Source organism: Bradysia coprophila (assembly GCF_014529535.1).
Source record: "Bradysia coprophila strain Holo2 chromosome X unlocalized genomic scaffold, BU_Bcop_v1 contig_12, whole genome shotgun sequence".
Classification (NCBI taxonomy): domain Eukaryota; kingdom Metazoa; phylum Arthropoda; class Insecta; order Diptera; family Sciaridae; genus Bradysia; species Bradysia coprophila.
Genome location: NW_023503293.1, coordinates 3,063,085 through 3,081,658, shown reverse-complemented (window position 1 = coordinate 3,081,658; position 18,574 = coordinate 3,063,085). Strand labels below are relative to the sequence as shown.

The following is an 18,574-nucleotide window of genomic DNA, read 5'->3' as shown; positions in this document are numbered from 1 at the left end:
ACGGTGCGGCGAGACCCGCACAATTTATAAAGGGCATATTTTTTTGAATTGGAACTTTAGAGCATCGGCCTGTCTCCACTATCAAAAAACTTTTCTCCGTAAATAACGGATTTTTTCCACAGTTTTTCCGGCTCTTTCCATCCCCGAAAGTTTTGGTTGTCCTCTCACATAAGTCTATCAGCGGTCTCCTGAGTTTCTATGGTGAACGAATAAAACTTGCTGGAGACGATAGAGCGTGAAAAACTATGGAACAAATCCGTTATTGGCGGAGAAAAAAGGATAGCGTAGAATATGGGTTTGAAAATGCAGACCTCCGCCAATTGCAATAGTTTTGTTAAGTGAAACATACTAGACATAAAAATCTGAAGTGAAAGCATTTTTGCTCATGTTGTCTACAGCTGGGCTTGAACTAGCAACCTCTGGTTTATAAATCCAGCGCCTATCCAACTCGACCAACGAGACGAGCAAAAATGAAGTCATTTCAGATGTTTATGTGCCACATTTAACGTTAACATAAACATCTGAAATGACTTCATTTTTGCTCGTCTCGTTGGTCGAGTTGGATAGGCGCTGGATTTATAAACCAGAGGTTGCTAGTTCAAGCCCAGCTGTAGACAACATGAGCAAAAATGCTTTCACTTCAGATTTTGATGTCTAGTATGTTTCACTTAATAAAAATTAAAAATTTGTTGGTTTCACACCAGAGTTCATAGGAACTCATAATTCTGCAATAGTTTTGTATGATCAGTTACCTCAGATCAAATTTGTAACACTTTGAGGCAATAGAGGAAGGATCAGTCTAACGCCTGAAACTACGATTTTTTCTTGAAACTAGAGTTTTCAGTCTTAAAAATTGTAACGCAACATACCGTTATTGGCGGAATCTGTCCCTTTATAAATATTTCGGAAACCAGTTCATTTGTAAGTTCAGGTCAGGTCAGGCTATTTTAGAAGAACGACCTGACCTGATTCAGACTTCTGAAGTTAGTTTTCTGGTCAGATCAATATAAAGATAATATCAGGTTAGGACAAAAACATGGACCAGGTACGACTCATATTACTTGTGTGCACTTCGAATGTTTTACTTTCAATTAAATTTTTCTTTTCAACATAACTTTTCCATTTTTTTTATCGTGACGAAGAACATTTCGAAAGACAAATACAAAATTACAGGTACATTATCACCGGCAAGGTGAAGATCGTAAGTTCGTATCCCACCTGTGCATCAGTTTTTCGTTTTAAATTACATGTCCACAAGCACACTACATACCGAGCTACATAATGTACTTACTTTACTTACTCATATGATCCTCTGATGGGCATTCGCCAAAGCGTAACATTAAAAATATCTAATGTCCAATTGGCTGCGCCATTGTGATCAGTCCTTTTTCGCTTATTCGATTTAATAAATGAACATTTATACGTTAGCACGAAAAATTCATAAGTCTTGGTGCGTCATCCGAGTCAAAAATATTGCCATGTCAAAACTTTATCCGGAAAATGACATAATAATGCCTTTCCTACAATGACCATATGTTCCACAAAATCATAAAAAACTTGATATTGAATTGGAATCCATCATCCAAATTGAACATTATACGTATTTGCACTTGATGTGTGGTATGTCACCTAGCTATTCTTGTTTCCGCGTCGTTGGCACATATTCATATACATACACAGACAGAACAAGGACACGTTCGGCAAAAAAAAACTATTTATCTTCCCTGTTGACAGATTCAAAGTACCCTCTTTCTCTCATAAAACAACATAATTTATTGATAAAAATGTTTGAGGTGGTTATGTTTGAGCTCGTTATATACATTTATATAAATACGACGAAATACTTTTATCACAAATTAATAAACTTAATCATATTAACACGCGGGCCTATGTTGCTGATGATAATATGGTCGTTGTTTCAGTTTTGTGCTGAATGCAGAGTTAATGAAAGGGTGGTTGAGATGAATAAAATTAATATAAATTATTATATGCCTTTCAGAAGGCTATTATTGTGGATTACCGTAACAACCCTGAACATAGAAATGTATGTAGGATCAGTGAAATAGACCTTTTGTTTAATATGAGAGCATAATGGATGTAGATATAGTTATGCGTGGTGTATCCTGAAGGATTTATCCTTATTATGATTTGGTATATTTATTCTGTTGAATTGCTGAATTTAATGTACATAATTAAATTCTATGGTCAGTCTGGAATCTACATTTTTAGCAAATGAATGCCAACTTAGATTACGTTGAAAATTGTATGATGGATTCCTTAGCCATACAATTAATTTCGTAAGCGACCCTTAGATGTTGCGTACTTTGCAGAAGATTGTAACGAGCAGCTAATCGAATTTGCCATCCAATTATTATACCGTCGATAAGCATAACGTAGCGCGGTTGTCAACTGTTGGCACGTTCACTGATGGTAACACAGTGGGTTAGCTAGGTCTCAATTTACAAAGATGATGGGATCGCAGGTCTATTATTGGTCTCCATCACCTATCGTTACATCAATGTTGAGAAATTGGTTTTTGTACAAACCAGTGAACACTGAACAGTTTGTGTCGCGTTAACTCGTTTGCTTTCCACTACACGATTGTGAGTGCGAAGGTTCGAAACACAACCGCAACAGAAAAAAACCGATCGTCAGACGTATATATACCAAATACAGCTGATTGAATCGGTTCAAAAATCTGGTGCAGTTGTGTTAGAGCTGTCACACGGCTTACCGGTCAAGGCATTGTTAGAAGCCGCCGGTATTCTACTAATTTCGTTCCTAGTACACTAGATGTCACTAGGATAGTCGCACAGCTTGCCACTAAGCACTGTAGAAACTATTCGTTATGAAAGGATCTCGAAAAATTAGCGAATAGTAAAAAATATTGATTGGGATCAACGAAGTTCTGTTTGAAAATTGCTCAACTTCTTGGAAGATCGCGGAATCTTCAAAAAAATACCTTTCTTTTTAACGAAAACTATACGTACAATTATCGGTGTCACATTTATTATATCCCAATTCCTTCTACAGTGAATCACTTCAGATACTTTTATGTGGATGCACGCAACTTAAGCTAATAAATTCGTATCGTTCTGATTTCCACAAAAAGACGGTTTTTTGCATTTCAACTAATAAATTCGTACATTCTCACCTCCACTAAGTACCCGCTCACATCAGTTATGCTGTAATCTCCCATTAGATATCGTTTTGAAACAGAGAATTTCTTATTCCAGTCGCACATTTGATTTTCCTTGTCGAACGGTACAAATGAATGTCACAATATGAAATATTCCTTTTACCAGCAAATATATATCTTGCCTTGCCTTGTGTTGTGACACATTCATATTCAATATGCATAGAAGTGTTTTGTATGAAATTTTTGTGTTTAATTTTTACAGAAGAAAATGTTCTCGTTTCAATGATGTTGTCACTTTGTCAGCTTTCATGTGATTTTCCTTTTACAGTTTTACAGCTAATGGGGAGAGCTCTGTATCCGATAATTAAAACTGGATATCGAAAATGTAAAAACCAATTCTCTCTCTAATAGTTCCCATCGGACGAAAACCTATGTTTCCATAAATCAACCAATTAAGCTTTGTATTCGTCAAGCTGTACTGTCGGAACGTTAAATCTTTCAAAAGAGATTTTCGGTTTTAAATTCGTACGCTACTAACACCATTTTCATTTAATTCGATTTCTACTTTCGACATTAGTTGTACTGTGTATTCGTCATGCCATGTTTCTCATTTCGATTTGAAATAACTGGCTACTCTTTCTAGCCGCAGTGAAATGTACAACATTGCCACTAATATAACGGATTATTCAGATTTGATTTGAAAAACAAAAATCATTTCACTGAATCTGAACAAAATAATGAATTCCGCACACAAAAAAAGCTCGAAGAAATTTCACATTCACTTGATTCAAATTGCAACGTTGAATTTAGATTATTAATTTGATCTTAAAATAATCGATTCAAATTATGTTTCGAGTTAACATTTTTTGTTTATCCATTAACAGTCGTAAAATGCTCTAGATCTTTCAATTACGTATTACGTATTTGTATCGAATACGAATACGAATCGAATACTCAACGAAGCAAAATTTTACAAAAAGCAGTGCCGCATGCTGCGTTGTGTAAAAATTATAGATCTTTTGGCTCACTGTTGATCATTGTTGACGCATGATAACAATCTTTCTTTGATTTCTCATTTTCCTGCAGTTTCTGGTATTATCACGTATGTTTTCTAGACCTTCAAACACTCGGTGTGGCTTAAAGATCGAATCAGGAAAAAAAATGACTAAATAGGGCAGCTGTAGGTTTGTTATTTTCTATTTCTGCGCAGATGTTAAATTTCTCCGATTGTTTCCATTCAATGTTACGATGCGTCAAGATCCCTTAATTTTCGTATGAAGAGAACCGAAAATGATAGCTAAGTGTAAGCATTGCTCTAATTTGCTTACCATTTTTATATGAATTAACTAGGCCCCACCTCTTGGGTGGGTCAGGTCCCTTGACTGGCTTTTTTTTTCTATAATTCCAGCCTTAGCTTTCTAACCATTTTTAAATGAGGTGGTGTGTTTGAGATCACAAAATTAAAGTCACATGAAAAGGTGATGTCTCTTTTATTCAGAAAACAGCAGTCATCACATGCTTCATTTTACTCATATTTATTTCATTTCCTGAAGAAACAAAAAGAGCTATGAGTTGAAGGTCCAGCGAGCGATGTCTTACTCCTAAGTTGAGTCTCCTATATAGTCTACTAAAAGCGCTGAACAGGTGGCGCATTTCTTGCTTACCTCTTGAAAAAAAAACTCATGTGAATTACGGCTCTGGCAAAATTCACACTCGTGCAAACACTTTAGGAACGAAAAATTTCTTTTAAGAACGCGATTTCACGCAAAAATTGTCGTATATCGCAGATTACCAGTCCAATAAAGTCCAATGTTCGAATTTAACCACATGAATTACGATACTGGTCGAAAACACTTAATATTTTCAAATCTGCGATTTTCGAAGCCTCTGAGAATTACTCGAGTTATCGTGCTATCAAGCAAGCAAGATTGTTCTAGACTTCTAGATTGTTCGACCAGAAATCCAGATTCACTTACTCGTCGAATAATTTTTTTTTCTGGAAATCCGTTGCAAAAATGTCGCGGTAACAAGTTGTGTTTACAATTATACTCCAACCTCACTACTCCAATATTATCCATCTACGAACTTAAAATCGGGTAAAAATTACTTAAGTTATCACGATAACAAGGAAAAGCGTCTGAGTATAATTTGGCGTATTTCCTGCCTACCTCTTGAAAAAATATAACTCGTGTGAATTACGGCCCTCGCTTCGCTCTGGCCGCAAAGTTCACACTCGTTCAAACATTTTACGAACGAAAAAAATTCTTTTAAAAATACAGATTTCACGCAAAAATTGTCGTATATCCCAGATTACTAGTCCAATTAAATTCCAATGTTCGAGTTTAACCACATGAATTACGCTACTGGTCGAAATTGATTTTTGAAGCCTCTGAGAATTACTCGAGCTATCGGTTTCTCAAGCAAGCAAAAACTCTTTTGGGAAGTACTTCTTAATTGTTAGACCAGAAATCCAGAATTTCACTACTCGTCAAATAAGAAATTTTTCTGGAAATCCGTTGCAAAAATGTCGTGGTAAACAAGTTATGTTTACAATTACTCCAAACTCACTAATCCAATATCATTCTCTGTCAATTAAAACAAAAAATTTGAAAATCGGGTAAAAATTACTCAAGTTATCGCGCGGTAACAAGAGAAAGCGTCTGTGTAGAATTTCTCCCATCTCGTTGTTCGAACATTATCCATCTGCAAACTCAGCCCTAAGATTTTCAATCTTCGTCGATTAAGACAAAATCTTTGAAAATCGGATAAGAATTATGGAAGTTATCGCGGTAACAAGTAAAAAATCTCTTGAGAATTACTCCCATCTCATTACTCCAATATTGCCCATCTACGAACTTAACCTCATGATTTTCATTCTCCGTCGATTAAAACCAAAATTTTGCAAATCGGTAAAGAATTACTCGAGTTATCGAGTCCACAAGTGTACGGACGTGTTCTGTATTTATCGTTTTTTGCCAATGGAGCACATTTTCAAAATATCAAAGTGAACTTAGCGTTACGGACATTTAAGGGTATTTTCTTTCATAAGACCCTGACTTTCAGTCAAGGGAATTAAGTAATAGAAAAATGGTTTTCACAAGACTCTGTCACAATTTGATGCATTCGAAGCTCCAGTACAGCTTTGCCACTTTGTTTTCCTATAAAACCATCTTTTACTAAAACAATGTGGTTTCAATATTATTTTTTGTGTGCTATGCATTGACAGTAAATAGCTTAGGTAATTGCTAATGACGATGCCAAAGAGCTGCTAGACCGAGAGCCTGCATGCATATCAGTCCGTCATAGGTCTCATGGTTTGAAACGTGTGAAACTCTACAAAGTTCTTAGTGGTGGTGACATTAGTTTATGTCTGAGCCGTCACACATTGAAGACATTGAAGCCGCATAAAGCATACAATCGAAAAATGCAATTTTTGTTCGTATGCCTAAAATCAAGAGTTGCCAGTGCATGTCAGACCTGCCGCAGAAAATTTAATTTTTCGATTACATTCTTTATTCGACGCCATTACCTTCACTTTGACACCAATTTGGATTTTGTAAAATGTGTGACGGTCGAAATATATGCTGTCCTAGTGCACTCACATATGAAAGTCGTCGAACACATCCAGTATGCATGTGTATGGGCTCTTGGTCTATATGTAAAAGTAGAGACATCAACTTTCAATGTATATAGAAATTTCCATTCAAATCGAAAATATTCGCTGTTGGCTGTTCAAAGGCTTGAGTGATAAGCTTGTCCACAAAATAAATAAAATGAAAAGAATTTTTTTCCACTTTACAAAAAAAAAACCACCCCAGTCATTTTCTTGTTAAATTAAAAGCAAAAATTAATAATTATTTTCTGCAAAAATGTAAAATGGGTATAATATTTGGGTGTTTTGTTGCTCGTTCCATTTTCACACAGTTGAACAGGGGAAAAAATAAGAAGATTAAAATTCAATTTTGTGAATATATTAAATGAAGATTTTATAGGGAAGATTACGTAGGTAGCCATTCCACTTCCTTGATATAATTGAGAGAATAAACGTTTTATTTTCAGCTAATTTGAAAATAAGAGATTGAAAAAATATGATAACGAAAACAAGTCAATCAGTTCCATTGGCGGCTAACTAACTACACCTTTTAATGATTAAAGTAAAGAGAGAGAAAAAAAAAGTTTTTTTTTTTTAATTAGCATGATGAGCATGATTAGCATGCCTATTTGAAAGAAAATTAATGTTTTCCTTTATTTACTTTGGTAATACAAAGCGACAAATGTATATCATTTGTGCACGTTGTTTTTCTGAAAAAAAAAAATCAAATTAAAAAGCCCCAACATGATACATCACCAGTTATTTTTCTTGATGATAGCCTACAAAATTTAATATTGACGTTTCTATTAGACTCTTGTCGTTGGACTCTTCGAAAATAATAATAAAAAAAAATGTCGCCACTATACCTAAAGTTTAAACGAAAAGGTATACAAATGCTACCTGGGAATTCATATATAGGGGTTTGTTATTTTTAGATTTTTCATTTGATTAAAAATGTTCAAAGACGCCGTAGGAAAGTCGCTATTTTTTCCCTTTTTTATATTTTCGTTTCATTTGTTATCTACTTCAATTTCATATGAAATATAAAGAAATTCTCTGCACAGCACACACTATGTCAGTGAAGCTCGGTGCTTTGTGTGCACACAGTAGTGTACATTCAAGAAATCTTTTGACTGGTTTTTCGTTGTTTTGTTTGTCTGCGGGAGTTTGAAAGTATTTTGTTTTGCTGTTTTCATGATCATTTTCTGCTTTGAACACAATGCAATGCTCTCTGTGTGTTTATTTCGAATTTAAAAAGGTATTTGTCGGATATGAATATAAGCTAAGTAAAATGTGTAGTTGGTAATTTGTTGGTTGTTACCCCTTAAGTATGTTATGGTATAGTGTCAGAATTTCACTACCTCAACAATAAAGTTCAAAAATTACGAGTCAGTGGATTTGGTTTTTTTTAATAATAAAATGTTCAGAATATCCCATGCCGACGACATTCGCGTATTCGTTTTATGGTGCTGAATATCCGTGGAAAATTCTACTTTACGACTTAATAGAAATTTTCTAAAGATACGGAGATAACCAGCAATGCAACATGCAACAAATAAAGTGAAGGAAAGTCCGACATGCAAAGCATCAATTAGGTGTTTTTCCATTTGTTTTCGGTAACGAGCAACTGAAATCCACAAAAGTTTCATTTCACATTCGTTTACTCTCTTTCGAAATGTTTCAGTTCCATTAAATTGAATTTGACTTTTATTTAAATCCGGCTTGATGATGACGAGAAATATTTCAATAATTTATTCAAGTGAACACTACATCTTTTATGCAACGGGAAAATTTAATAAACGTAATGGAGGAATTAGTAGCATCTCTTCATTCAAGTTATGATGTACGCGGTAACTCTTTGAGAAATTAGCTGAGATAATAAAAGGGGACGTTGCGACGTTTCTGTTTGAAACTTAGTCATATTTTTATATGATTTGATTCTGTATTATAAGATTTATACTGTACCATGATACCATGATAGACAAAAGACCTAGGATAAAGTGGTTGTTTAGTATAGGAAAGGCTGCATGGGTGTACTCATTCGAGAGTTGTGCTGTTCACATTCTGATTTTGCTGATGCTGATGCTTTTGCGTAAATTTATGTTTGTAAAAAGTGAGAATCTCCCTGATGTACATAAAATTTTGTTGCTAACGCGTTACTAAATGGGGGTTTTTCGCATACGATGTACATCCCATTTACTAACTAGTTAGCAAAATAGCTATATTTTCTTCTCACATGAATTGTGACAAATGCGGCTTTCGCGTACTACAGGAAATGCATCAGTTTAACATCTTTGTTTAAAACAATAGCGAGAAAACAGTTTGTGGTATTTTACTGCATACGATGAGAGTAGATTGGTGTAAAGTAATGAATCGGGTATAAAGGAAATGAATCGGTTGGCAAAGAGTGCACCGAAGCACTGTCATCTCTATAAAATTCAAAAATTATGCGCTAATTTTCTGTTTGTCGCATTGTCTCTGCGACTTTGTCTACGGCTATCGACTTCATAGAGGCTGTTTGATACATACTTTGACTTTGTGTGTAGGGTAGGCTACTATTGAACGAATATTTGTGCACCCATGCACCAGGTGTACAAGTTCTATGATGCATTTGTACGTGACTGAGTCGTAAAAAACACTTGATGAGTGTAACTCCATGCTGTAAATTAAAATTGTGTTTTTTTTTTGTTTCAATCAGCATACTGAATAAATGCACAAATTTTAAGAAACCAATTTCACACACTCACTGAATAATAAAAGTGTTTATGGTGTGCTTTTTTGCGATTCGCATTTTATATCGATAACACATTGAATTGCAATGCATTTTGATTAATGAATTCAAGTTTTATCAAAAGCAACAACAACAATAAAAAAATAAATAAAAAAATACCGTCGAAACCCCGATGCAGCAGCAGAAACTTTTTTAATTATTTATATCGGCTAAAAGGCAAGAACGAAGTCGTTTAAATACAGAAACTGCAGCAGCAGTAATTAATACTTTTTATTAGTTTTCGATATGAGTATATGAGCTTGAAACTATTAAATTGAATTTCGATTTTCCGACTTAAAAGGAGAGAAAAAAATGAACCGAAAATTTATTAATATTACCCGACGTTACCCCAATTGGATTTGCTAGCCTAAATGCTTAAATTCTCTTCGAAAATATTAGATGCTTTGAATGGTAAAATCAATAAGAAAACGAAAAATCCGCAAATGTTTTATTATGCACAACACATTCTTTCCTTTCACATGAGTGTTTTTTAATAAACGAAAAAAGAATAAGAGAAAAACGCTAGATATCACATTACTGCTGCATTGCCAGAAACTATACGTTACAAGCAGGTAATTAGACTTTAACAATTGAAAGTTTCACGCGCAAAGGAAAAACTTTTCATTTTATGCTAACAGCTTAAAGAAGTAAACTTAATTTGAAATTGCATAAAACATAAAACGAAAGAAAAGTTAACAATAAAGTCCGTAATGCATTTTTACTTTATTATGGTGGAAAAGGGAAACAGAAAAAAAAAACACGAGAGAAGAACTCACAAAAACTCTGTTAGCAACATGTGAAAATGTAGTCCAGCCAAGTACGAATGGGCTCCACTTGCAAAAATTAAATCATGTGCAGAAAACTTTGGAAACTAAAGCATTTTTTTAATGCAACATTATTGTGAAAAGTGAACTTTTTCATGCGTTGCTTTGATGACCCATGAGGCGTATTTTTATTGCTGTTTCGCTTTTTTATCATCACATGATAAAAACGCAAAACATTTAGTGACAAAAAGTTGTGTGAGAAAAAAAAATTGGTTTCATGAATGCATTCAAAAGCTCATATGCCACAAGTGGTTGTTTAAAAAGTCGTATGCAACACGCGAAACTGGATGTTTTTGTCAAAAGATGTGTTTTAACTTCTACCAAGAAAAACAATCGCATTTTGTATCTCACGGCATAAAGGGCGTCAGTGAAATTTAGATAGAAATTTTCTTCATCTGATTTTTACCTGACCGACTCATACATACAAAACTGCTTATACTTGTTTATACGGGTGCGTGAGTGGTAAAACCGTATTAAGGCCAGCTAAAAATTTCTGTTTAAAATTCACTGACGTCCGCTGTAACTATCGTAACTAAAGAATGAATTTTCAAGGATTTTTCCGACTTCTGTGAAGGTTATTATACGAAGTACATGAACGAATTTTTAGGTGCTGAATATATGCAAAACTATATGAAATCCGAGCGGATGTTAGGTCTTATGTGTCGTAAATTATGTGCCCGATATCAGCTGGGGCCATTTACTCCATTTTCAGATTAATATTAGCGATTTTCTTGCTTTTTTGGGATTTTCAACAATTTTGTATTCCAAACTATTTTCTTGAGTGTTAATCATGCGAAAAAATATGCTGATCTTGTCGCGAGCTATGTCTAACATTTTCTAGTGAATTTTGTACGAAAATCGAGAAATGGATTATAGGCAGATAAAGCATTGCTTGGATTTATGGAATTTGCGACAAGTTATCCACAGTAACTTTCGGCGGACAACCGGTTTTTAACTTGACCGATTGACAATTTTTTCAGCCGATCGGATTTTTTTATTTTGTTTTTGAGAACTTGACTACATAACTAATAAAGAGTTGAAAATTAGACATAAATCTATTCTCCGAGAAGCAAAACACCCGAAACATTTTTCTTCGGTCAGCAAACGGAACCAGACTAAAATTGTTCCTAATATTTCCTCACTGCAAAATGAAGTTTGTTGGAAGTTTCGATGCTACTTAACACTGTCTAATTGTAACAGACGACAATTTGTTTGAAACGACTCAATGATTCCATACTACAAGACTTATATTATCATTTTACTTTAAAGAAAAGAAAGTTTATGGAGCAAGCATTTTACTTCTCAATTAATTTTGATGGCAGTATTCATTAACCTCACACTTAGTAACATCGATAACAAATAAAAACTTATTTAAACTAATATTCGCATATATCCTACTACATAACAATTACTCGGTATTCAATAAATAAATAAATAAATCAATTAAGTTTACGCGCACACCATTTTGCATACAAATCAACTCGGATGGCATGCGGTCAGTCCTTTGCCTATACAGGCGGCATAAGCCATTGCATGCGGAATGTAATTCTGTTCATAGGTGCCGGTGAAAATATGTGCCCATGGACCACTTGCAAACACTGCAACGTCATCACCACCATGTGTAGCCTCCTTCAATGGCACCGTTGCCGGAAACGTGTACTTCTGGCAATGTTAAATGATTATTATTAATAAATGTTTCCGTTTCGTGAGCAGTCTCTTGTCACCCACCCCATCGCGCATATTCGTTTTCAACAAATCCGTACGCCCTTGTTGGTTTACATTAAGACTATGACCCGGACCGTTAGCATAACTGATTGTCGCGTATGGTAGATTATCGTCGGCCTTCAATCCATTGCCGATGCCAAGAATATCATTTCCTCGACTCTTTAAGGAAAACGAGACCATGAGAACCTTGATGGGGATTTACTCTTCTACCAATAACTCTTACCGAATAACCAGCTATGGACATTGTGTGTGAATGATCCGATGTGACAACAATTAATGTATTTTCTTCACTGGTACGTTGGCGTGCCAATTCGACTGCTTTAGCGAATTCAACGGTCTCATCGAAGGCCCGTTGCGCAAGGGCTGAATGATGTGCATGGTCGATTTTGCCACCTGTTTGTAGAGATGAGATTCTCAATTAGATTTTGAAATTGTTCGAGTGTCTCATTTGTTGTCTTAAAACAAATTTCGGTTTTAACTTCCGACTCGGAAGTTCCGAGATCGCAACATAATTAATTATTTGCTTCAATTCAACAGGATCAGATAAGAAAAACGTTTCAGAAAAATAAAAATAAAAACATTTCGTAAAGACCAGATTATCTCAGAAACAACAACTTTTTTAAATGACCTTATACACAGTCTAATTAGATGTTGTGAAAAATATTCCACTAAAGTCACACAGTCCCCTATACTGGTTAATATTGGTAATGAAAACAAAACTTTTTTTTTTAATTTCAGTTCATTGCGATAACTGATGTTTTTTCGCAACTGAATTTAGCGCCGTCTAATTATAGACAACGTACACGAAGTGATATGAAGGTAGCTGAGTTATTTTTTTTTTTTCTTAACAGTTCACCTCATTTCGAATAAATAAAGCCGATAAGGTTTAAGTCGTGTCGCTAACGGACTCTCACACGACTGAAAGGTTATTGTTCCGTTGCTAAGATTGATAAAGGCACTCATTGACTCATTACCGATTCCAGAAATAAATTCAATCTTCAGTCTAAACAAGATGTAAACATTTTTGGAAACAAATTGATAGACCCTCTCTCTTTCAATCTCTCCCCCCCGTTCATAAGTATATATATGCCAGACGAACGAGTCAAAACAAATCTTATCTATGGCATGATACCCTTATTTTACAAATACGCCAAACGAGCATCAGATGTACACATTCGCGAATAATAATTTATTAAAATAACACACTGTTCCAGTGCTCTTCGCTCATATTTTATGAGAAAGGATTTGGTTTTCGTTTTCAAACGACCTAAACGCCCGTCAAATAAATTATGACAAATTCGTCCCCCTTTAAACATTTTGAAATAATAGAAAATTTTACACGCAGAAAATGCTTTTAAAATCGAAATGGCTAGCACCAATATAAGAGCGACCCCATTCAATCATTTCTCTTTTTTATGTTCCGTTACATATTATACATACAGATCGCAAGCATTAAGTTTTTAATTGGAAACTTTTTCCCTTAAAAAATGTTCAAGCAAAAGTTTCCGGAAAAGAAAAACAACAAAACAACGGGTCTTCTTCCCTCTTCGGCATGACATTACCTTCAACGAAAAGGAAATATCCTTTTTGATCCTTTTCCAAAACATCCAAAGCCTTTCCCACCATTTCCGCCAATGTTGGCTTGACGGCATGATCTGAGTCAATATTGTATGGCATATGAGATGAATCGAATAATCCCAAAACATAATCGGTGTCCTGGGATATCTGAAATTTTAATTTATTTATGCGTTAATTATTGCTGTTTTCTCCGTTCGGATGTAAAAGTTTTACAACACAATAAAAGGAAGAAAAAAAAATATCGCCAGCTAACGACGACTTGTATATCAAGAAAATGTACAAAATGTGCGTAACAGATTCGAAATCACACGTAAATAAATTAAATAAATCTGCAGAAATATACAGCGAGAAAAAAAAGGAGGAAGAAAAATCTGCTTCAATTACATTTAAGAGTTCGTCCTTTGTTTGAACATAAGCTGCATTGTGTTTTTGGTGTTTATGTTTCCAGCGCTTAATTAAATCGATGCCGTCTGTTCGTTTCCCACTACGTCCTTCGCAGTCCTGTTCGTATGTTGGTAGAAACTCTTGACGCCCGCCACCCATTACAACCTAATAAACCCAAAAACCAAATATACATAAGTCATATACACGTTTTATATCAATTATGTAATGTATAAATAAAGGACCAACGGAAAAAAAGAAGGAAGAAGTAAACTTCAAGTATGTCGAACTTTAATTTGCTATTATACCCGCAAGACCACAAAAATTTATTTAACAAACTGAACTTTTGCTTTTACAACATTTTTGCGGAATTTCCGATTTTTACTCGAGTGTCGAGAATTCAGACGGCTCGAAGAGAATGAATGGAATCCAAAAAAAAGTTGATGTCGTAAATTAATTGGAATTTTTGTAATGATTTCATTAGATCGTTGTTGTCAAATTTAGTGCCTTTTGTTGTGCGGCATAAGTAACATAAAAGGTATTTTCCATTAGTTTTAATGCTTAAAGTGATACGAAACATTTGCCAAATTTGGCGATTTTGAAATGTTTAAGCCATTCTAATGAACTTGCTTCTCATTAGAAAATATATCACTCAAGTTTCGGACAGTTTTTTTGGGGGGAGGAGAGCGACGAAAAGCAATGACAAATGATAAACGAACTTATTAGGTTCTGTAGCCGTACAAAGTACGGGTATGAAAAAAAAATTGTTACAAAATGTTTCATTAACAGATAACAAAAGAAAAAGAAAAGAAAATTTGTTTTTCCCTCAACAAAGTTTTCTTCTTCCCTTTGTCCTCTTTTTTCGTGTTCCCTGTTGTCATTCTGTTGTTTCATTTTGCTCACTTTTAATTTTTTTCCAACTTGTCCGTTCACTAATTGTTTGGCAATGTCTGTACAAACTTCTGGATCGCCACCATCGTCCAGTAGTATTTGATTACTCTCCCAATTACGGTTGGCGGTATGGGCATACACACCTGCTGGCGATGCATGCGTTACCTGTGTGGTGGTAACAAGACCTTTAACGGGAGAGAGAAACAAAAAATTTCGGTTGTATTATACGTATTTGTTACAACAACTTTTTTCGGGGAATTAAAGACCCGTAGAATCTCCTATTTCTGATTTATTTAAATTTGTTGGTTCATTACGAATTGGAAAATCGAAATATCAATTTTAATTATCACAATTTGTAATTCAACATGATATGTAAAATATATCCGGCGACCCATGGTTTCACAGCTCTTCATTTTACATTTCATCATGATCAACATAAATTTATTTTGCAGGTCATTTTTAACATGCTATACAGCTTCATTGAAATTAATGCATTGACAAAAAATTGTTCGAAGAGTGTCGTGACACTGATTATTTTAATACCAAATTTATTCGAACGAACCAAATTTCAAAAATAAAGTTCTAACACCAACCTGTGGACATTCCATAGTCTTGAGCCCATTTCGCTATCGAATGAACATGATGAGCCGTATTATTTTCACCACGACAATCGCCTAAAGCGACTGCTGCTGTTAGGCCAATGGTTGCATAATTTGCTTTTATTCCACCCAAATAGGCAGTTGCCGAACACGCCGAGTCAGCAACTTGAGTTGAAGCACAATATGTCTGTTATAGAGAGATAAATTATCGCTTGGATTTAACAAAATGGTTTTGGGAGTTTAGTGGTGGTTTTAGATGTTGTTGTTTGTTGATTTTGTATAATATTTAGCACTGTGTTGGGATTGCTACTTGTGTTTCGTTACAATCAATAAATTTAACGTGTGTATTAATTACAGAAAATATCCTTGGAGAATCCACACACTGAATGTAGATTCAGTGTGATGGAAGAAAACTTTACTTTTCCATTTAGTGAGGGTGGTGAATGTTCAAAAGAGTTGCGCGTGTGGTAGATCTTAATGAAAATTTAAGGGATTATAACCGCATAGAAAATTAACGAGGGAAAGAGGCGCTCTTTTGCAACAATTTTTTTTTTAAATAAATTACGGGCTTTTTGCCTTTCTTCTTTGGCAATTCAAATGTTTCACAGTTAGAATAACTATTTCACCCAACACTGAGTGGATTGTATCCGCATTAAATTTTAGTTTAGATTGTTATTGCGTGATATAATGTATTCGTGCGATGCGTGTAAAATTTAATGTTTGAAGAGTTTTGGTAGCAGTTACTATTGTATTTGGCACCAAAATAAATTTTAACAATAAATTTTGATGCATAATTTAACACAATTTACTATGATCTACGACTTCATTTGATAAGATCGAACGGTGTAGTTATTGTGTTACAAAATTGTTTATAGTATACGCAGTGAAACCGATTTCAAACGCTTAGTGTTGCAAAAATAGATAGAAGATCGCTTATTGAAGACTCTGTATTTTGCGCATTTACGAGAGAAGTGTAGAGAATGATCAGATAATTCGTTATTATCCGAATGGTAAACACAAGAGTTACAGAAATATTCAAGAAGCCGATATTAAGGACGACATTGTTATGTTTACAACAGTCACATTTATAACAACTGATCGACAATTGATGTTGTTTCATAAATTTTCTGTCTTTTCTTTTCGAATATTTAAATCATTGAAATTTTCTTCGATTTCCATGCAATCGATTCAGTTAGACACTTATAGCATTAGAGATTTTTATACAAACTGCAACATGCAACACATCCCGTATCATTTACACATTATGTGGAACAACCGAATAAACCGAAAAAAATGTTTAATTTCACACAAACCTTCGACAATCCGTTGTATGGAAATTTCTCGAACGATAACACTTTCTCTTCACCGCCCATGTAAATTCTTGTTGCAGCTAGTGTCGGTATGGACATCCCATCGCCCAAAAACATAATTATATTTTTGGCAACATTTTTGTTTAGTACATTCTTTTGCAGTTGCACTTTCAATATGTCTTGTCCCAAATTATTCCAGTAATCACCATCCTTTTCCAGCATCGGTGCAGTAAATGTTATCGGTGGCATTACAGCTCGTCGTTGTCTACCGGCACTGTTTTCATTCGGTGAATTAAACAGAAATGATTGTGGATGCATTGCATCGTGTTCGGCTGTATGGCAAGGGAATAGCTAATTTCATATCAACGGTCCAAATAAAGTTTAATTGCAGTGCAACAATTTACCGCTTTTGATTGCAGCCGATTTAACGCCATAAATGACTGAAACAGTCAAGAAAATAACCGCAAAGCACTTTGTTTCCATAGCGACAAATATACAAGACGATTTTTAAAAAAATATTTAACGCACAAAAAAACAGACAAGATTAGCTGCTACCTTTTACAGTAACAATGCTACTTTATACTGAGCAGTTTCAATACTAACTCTGGCTCGTCTAAAATAATATTTATATGGACGATAGATTGATAACTCAAACAGCGTAATCTTCTTTTCATGCTTTCATGCTTACTATTATTTAGGTAATTTTACGAGAATGTTTCGGTGCGTATTATCAATGGAACGAGTGTGTGTGATTAAGATTAATTCATGTCCATCCATACATGTACATTACATTCGCATGACACTTGCATTCGGACCACATGTTACTTCTATATGTTTTTTTTGTACATTTATCGAATCCTACTGTAAGGTACAGACACCGAACACACCCAAAGAATGTGTGAGTCGTTTTAGCGATATTATGTACGTGTGCACTTGTCGATCCTCTTGTGTGCCTTAAATGTGTAGACAGCAAAATATCGAACATAATTTCGTAAATTGGTAAAACTGATTGGAAGCGTGCAATTCAAAAAAGAAACAGAAAGAACATGGAAGTTTGAACAAAATTTTCATTTTTTTTTTAATTTGTCGTTTTTTACACATTATTTCGTGCATCGTTCCTACCTCAACGCTCTTATGGAGTTACTCAGGGCTTATTTTAGGGAAATTAAATTTCCAAAAATTCTCAAATTTTTCCATCGCTTTTCGTCATTTCATCTATAAACACAACAGATTGCATCGTAAATGTTGTTTTCACTGCCCAGTTGTTTTTCATGTCTTTGAGCTTAACTGATTACTTCGAAATGAGATCTAACAGAAAACAAAATTTTGAAATTTAAAGAATTTTTGTGAAATTTTTGAAATTTTGAAAATTTTTGGAAATTAAATTCCTTAAAATAGGCCCTGAGTTACATATATCATTCTGAATGTGAGGTGGACGATAATACGCGATATTCCTTTCAATTTTTTATGATGTTGCCTCGTTCACTGTAATTTAGTGATTGTTATCTTGTTGGAGCTGAACATCGTTCAAGGTTTTTTTATGATTTTTTAAATTAAATTCCCTGCAGTTATTCGACGTTAGTTACGTTGCCATATCAAATAAGGAGAAAAATGCAACAAAGTTGGAGTTTCTGTAGTTATTTACAGAGAAATGTAAATAAAATTGAAAAGAGTTCGAAGAGCTGGGACCTGGGACTTCCCAAAAATACAAGAGATGGTCATTCAAACTACAAACTTTACAACGACCTTTGACTGCCATGATGCA

At 34.6% G+C, this 18,574-nt stretch overlaps 2 protein-coding genes across 7 annotated transcripts in view; one reads left to right on the top strand and one right to left on the bottom strand.

The window, feature by feature from the left end:
* Positions 1-18,574, top strand: part of LOC119067239 (peripheral plasma membrane protein CASK) — a 273,427-nt gene that overhangs the window by 71,830 nt on the left and 183,023 nt on the right. The window lies entirely within an intron of this gene.
* LOC119067241 (alkaline phosphatase) lies at positions 11,604-17,419 on the bottom strand. The gene is made up of 9 exons (XM_037170108.1): positions 17,214-17,419; positions 16,813-17,141; positions 15,494-15,686; positions 14,913-15,085; positions 14,013-14,177; positions 13,613-13,775; positions 12,274-12,443; positions 12,054-12,209; positions 11,604-11,987 (listed from the first exon to the last, which is right to left on the bottom strand). The coding sequence occupies exons 1-9, from the start codon at positions 17,290-17,292 to the stop codon at positions 11,802-11,804; spliced, it is 1,614 nt and encodes a 537-aa protein (XP_037026003.1). The 5' UTR covers positions 17,293-17,419; the 3' UTR covers positions 11,604-11,801.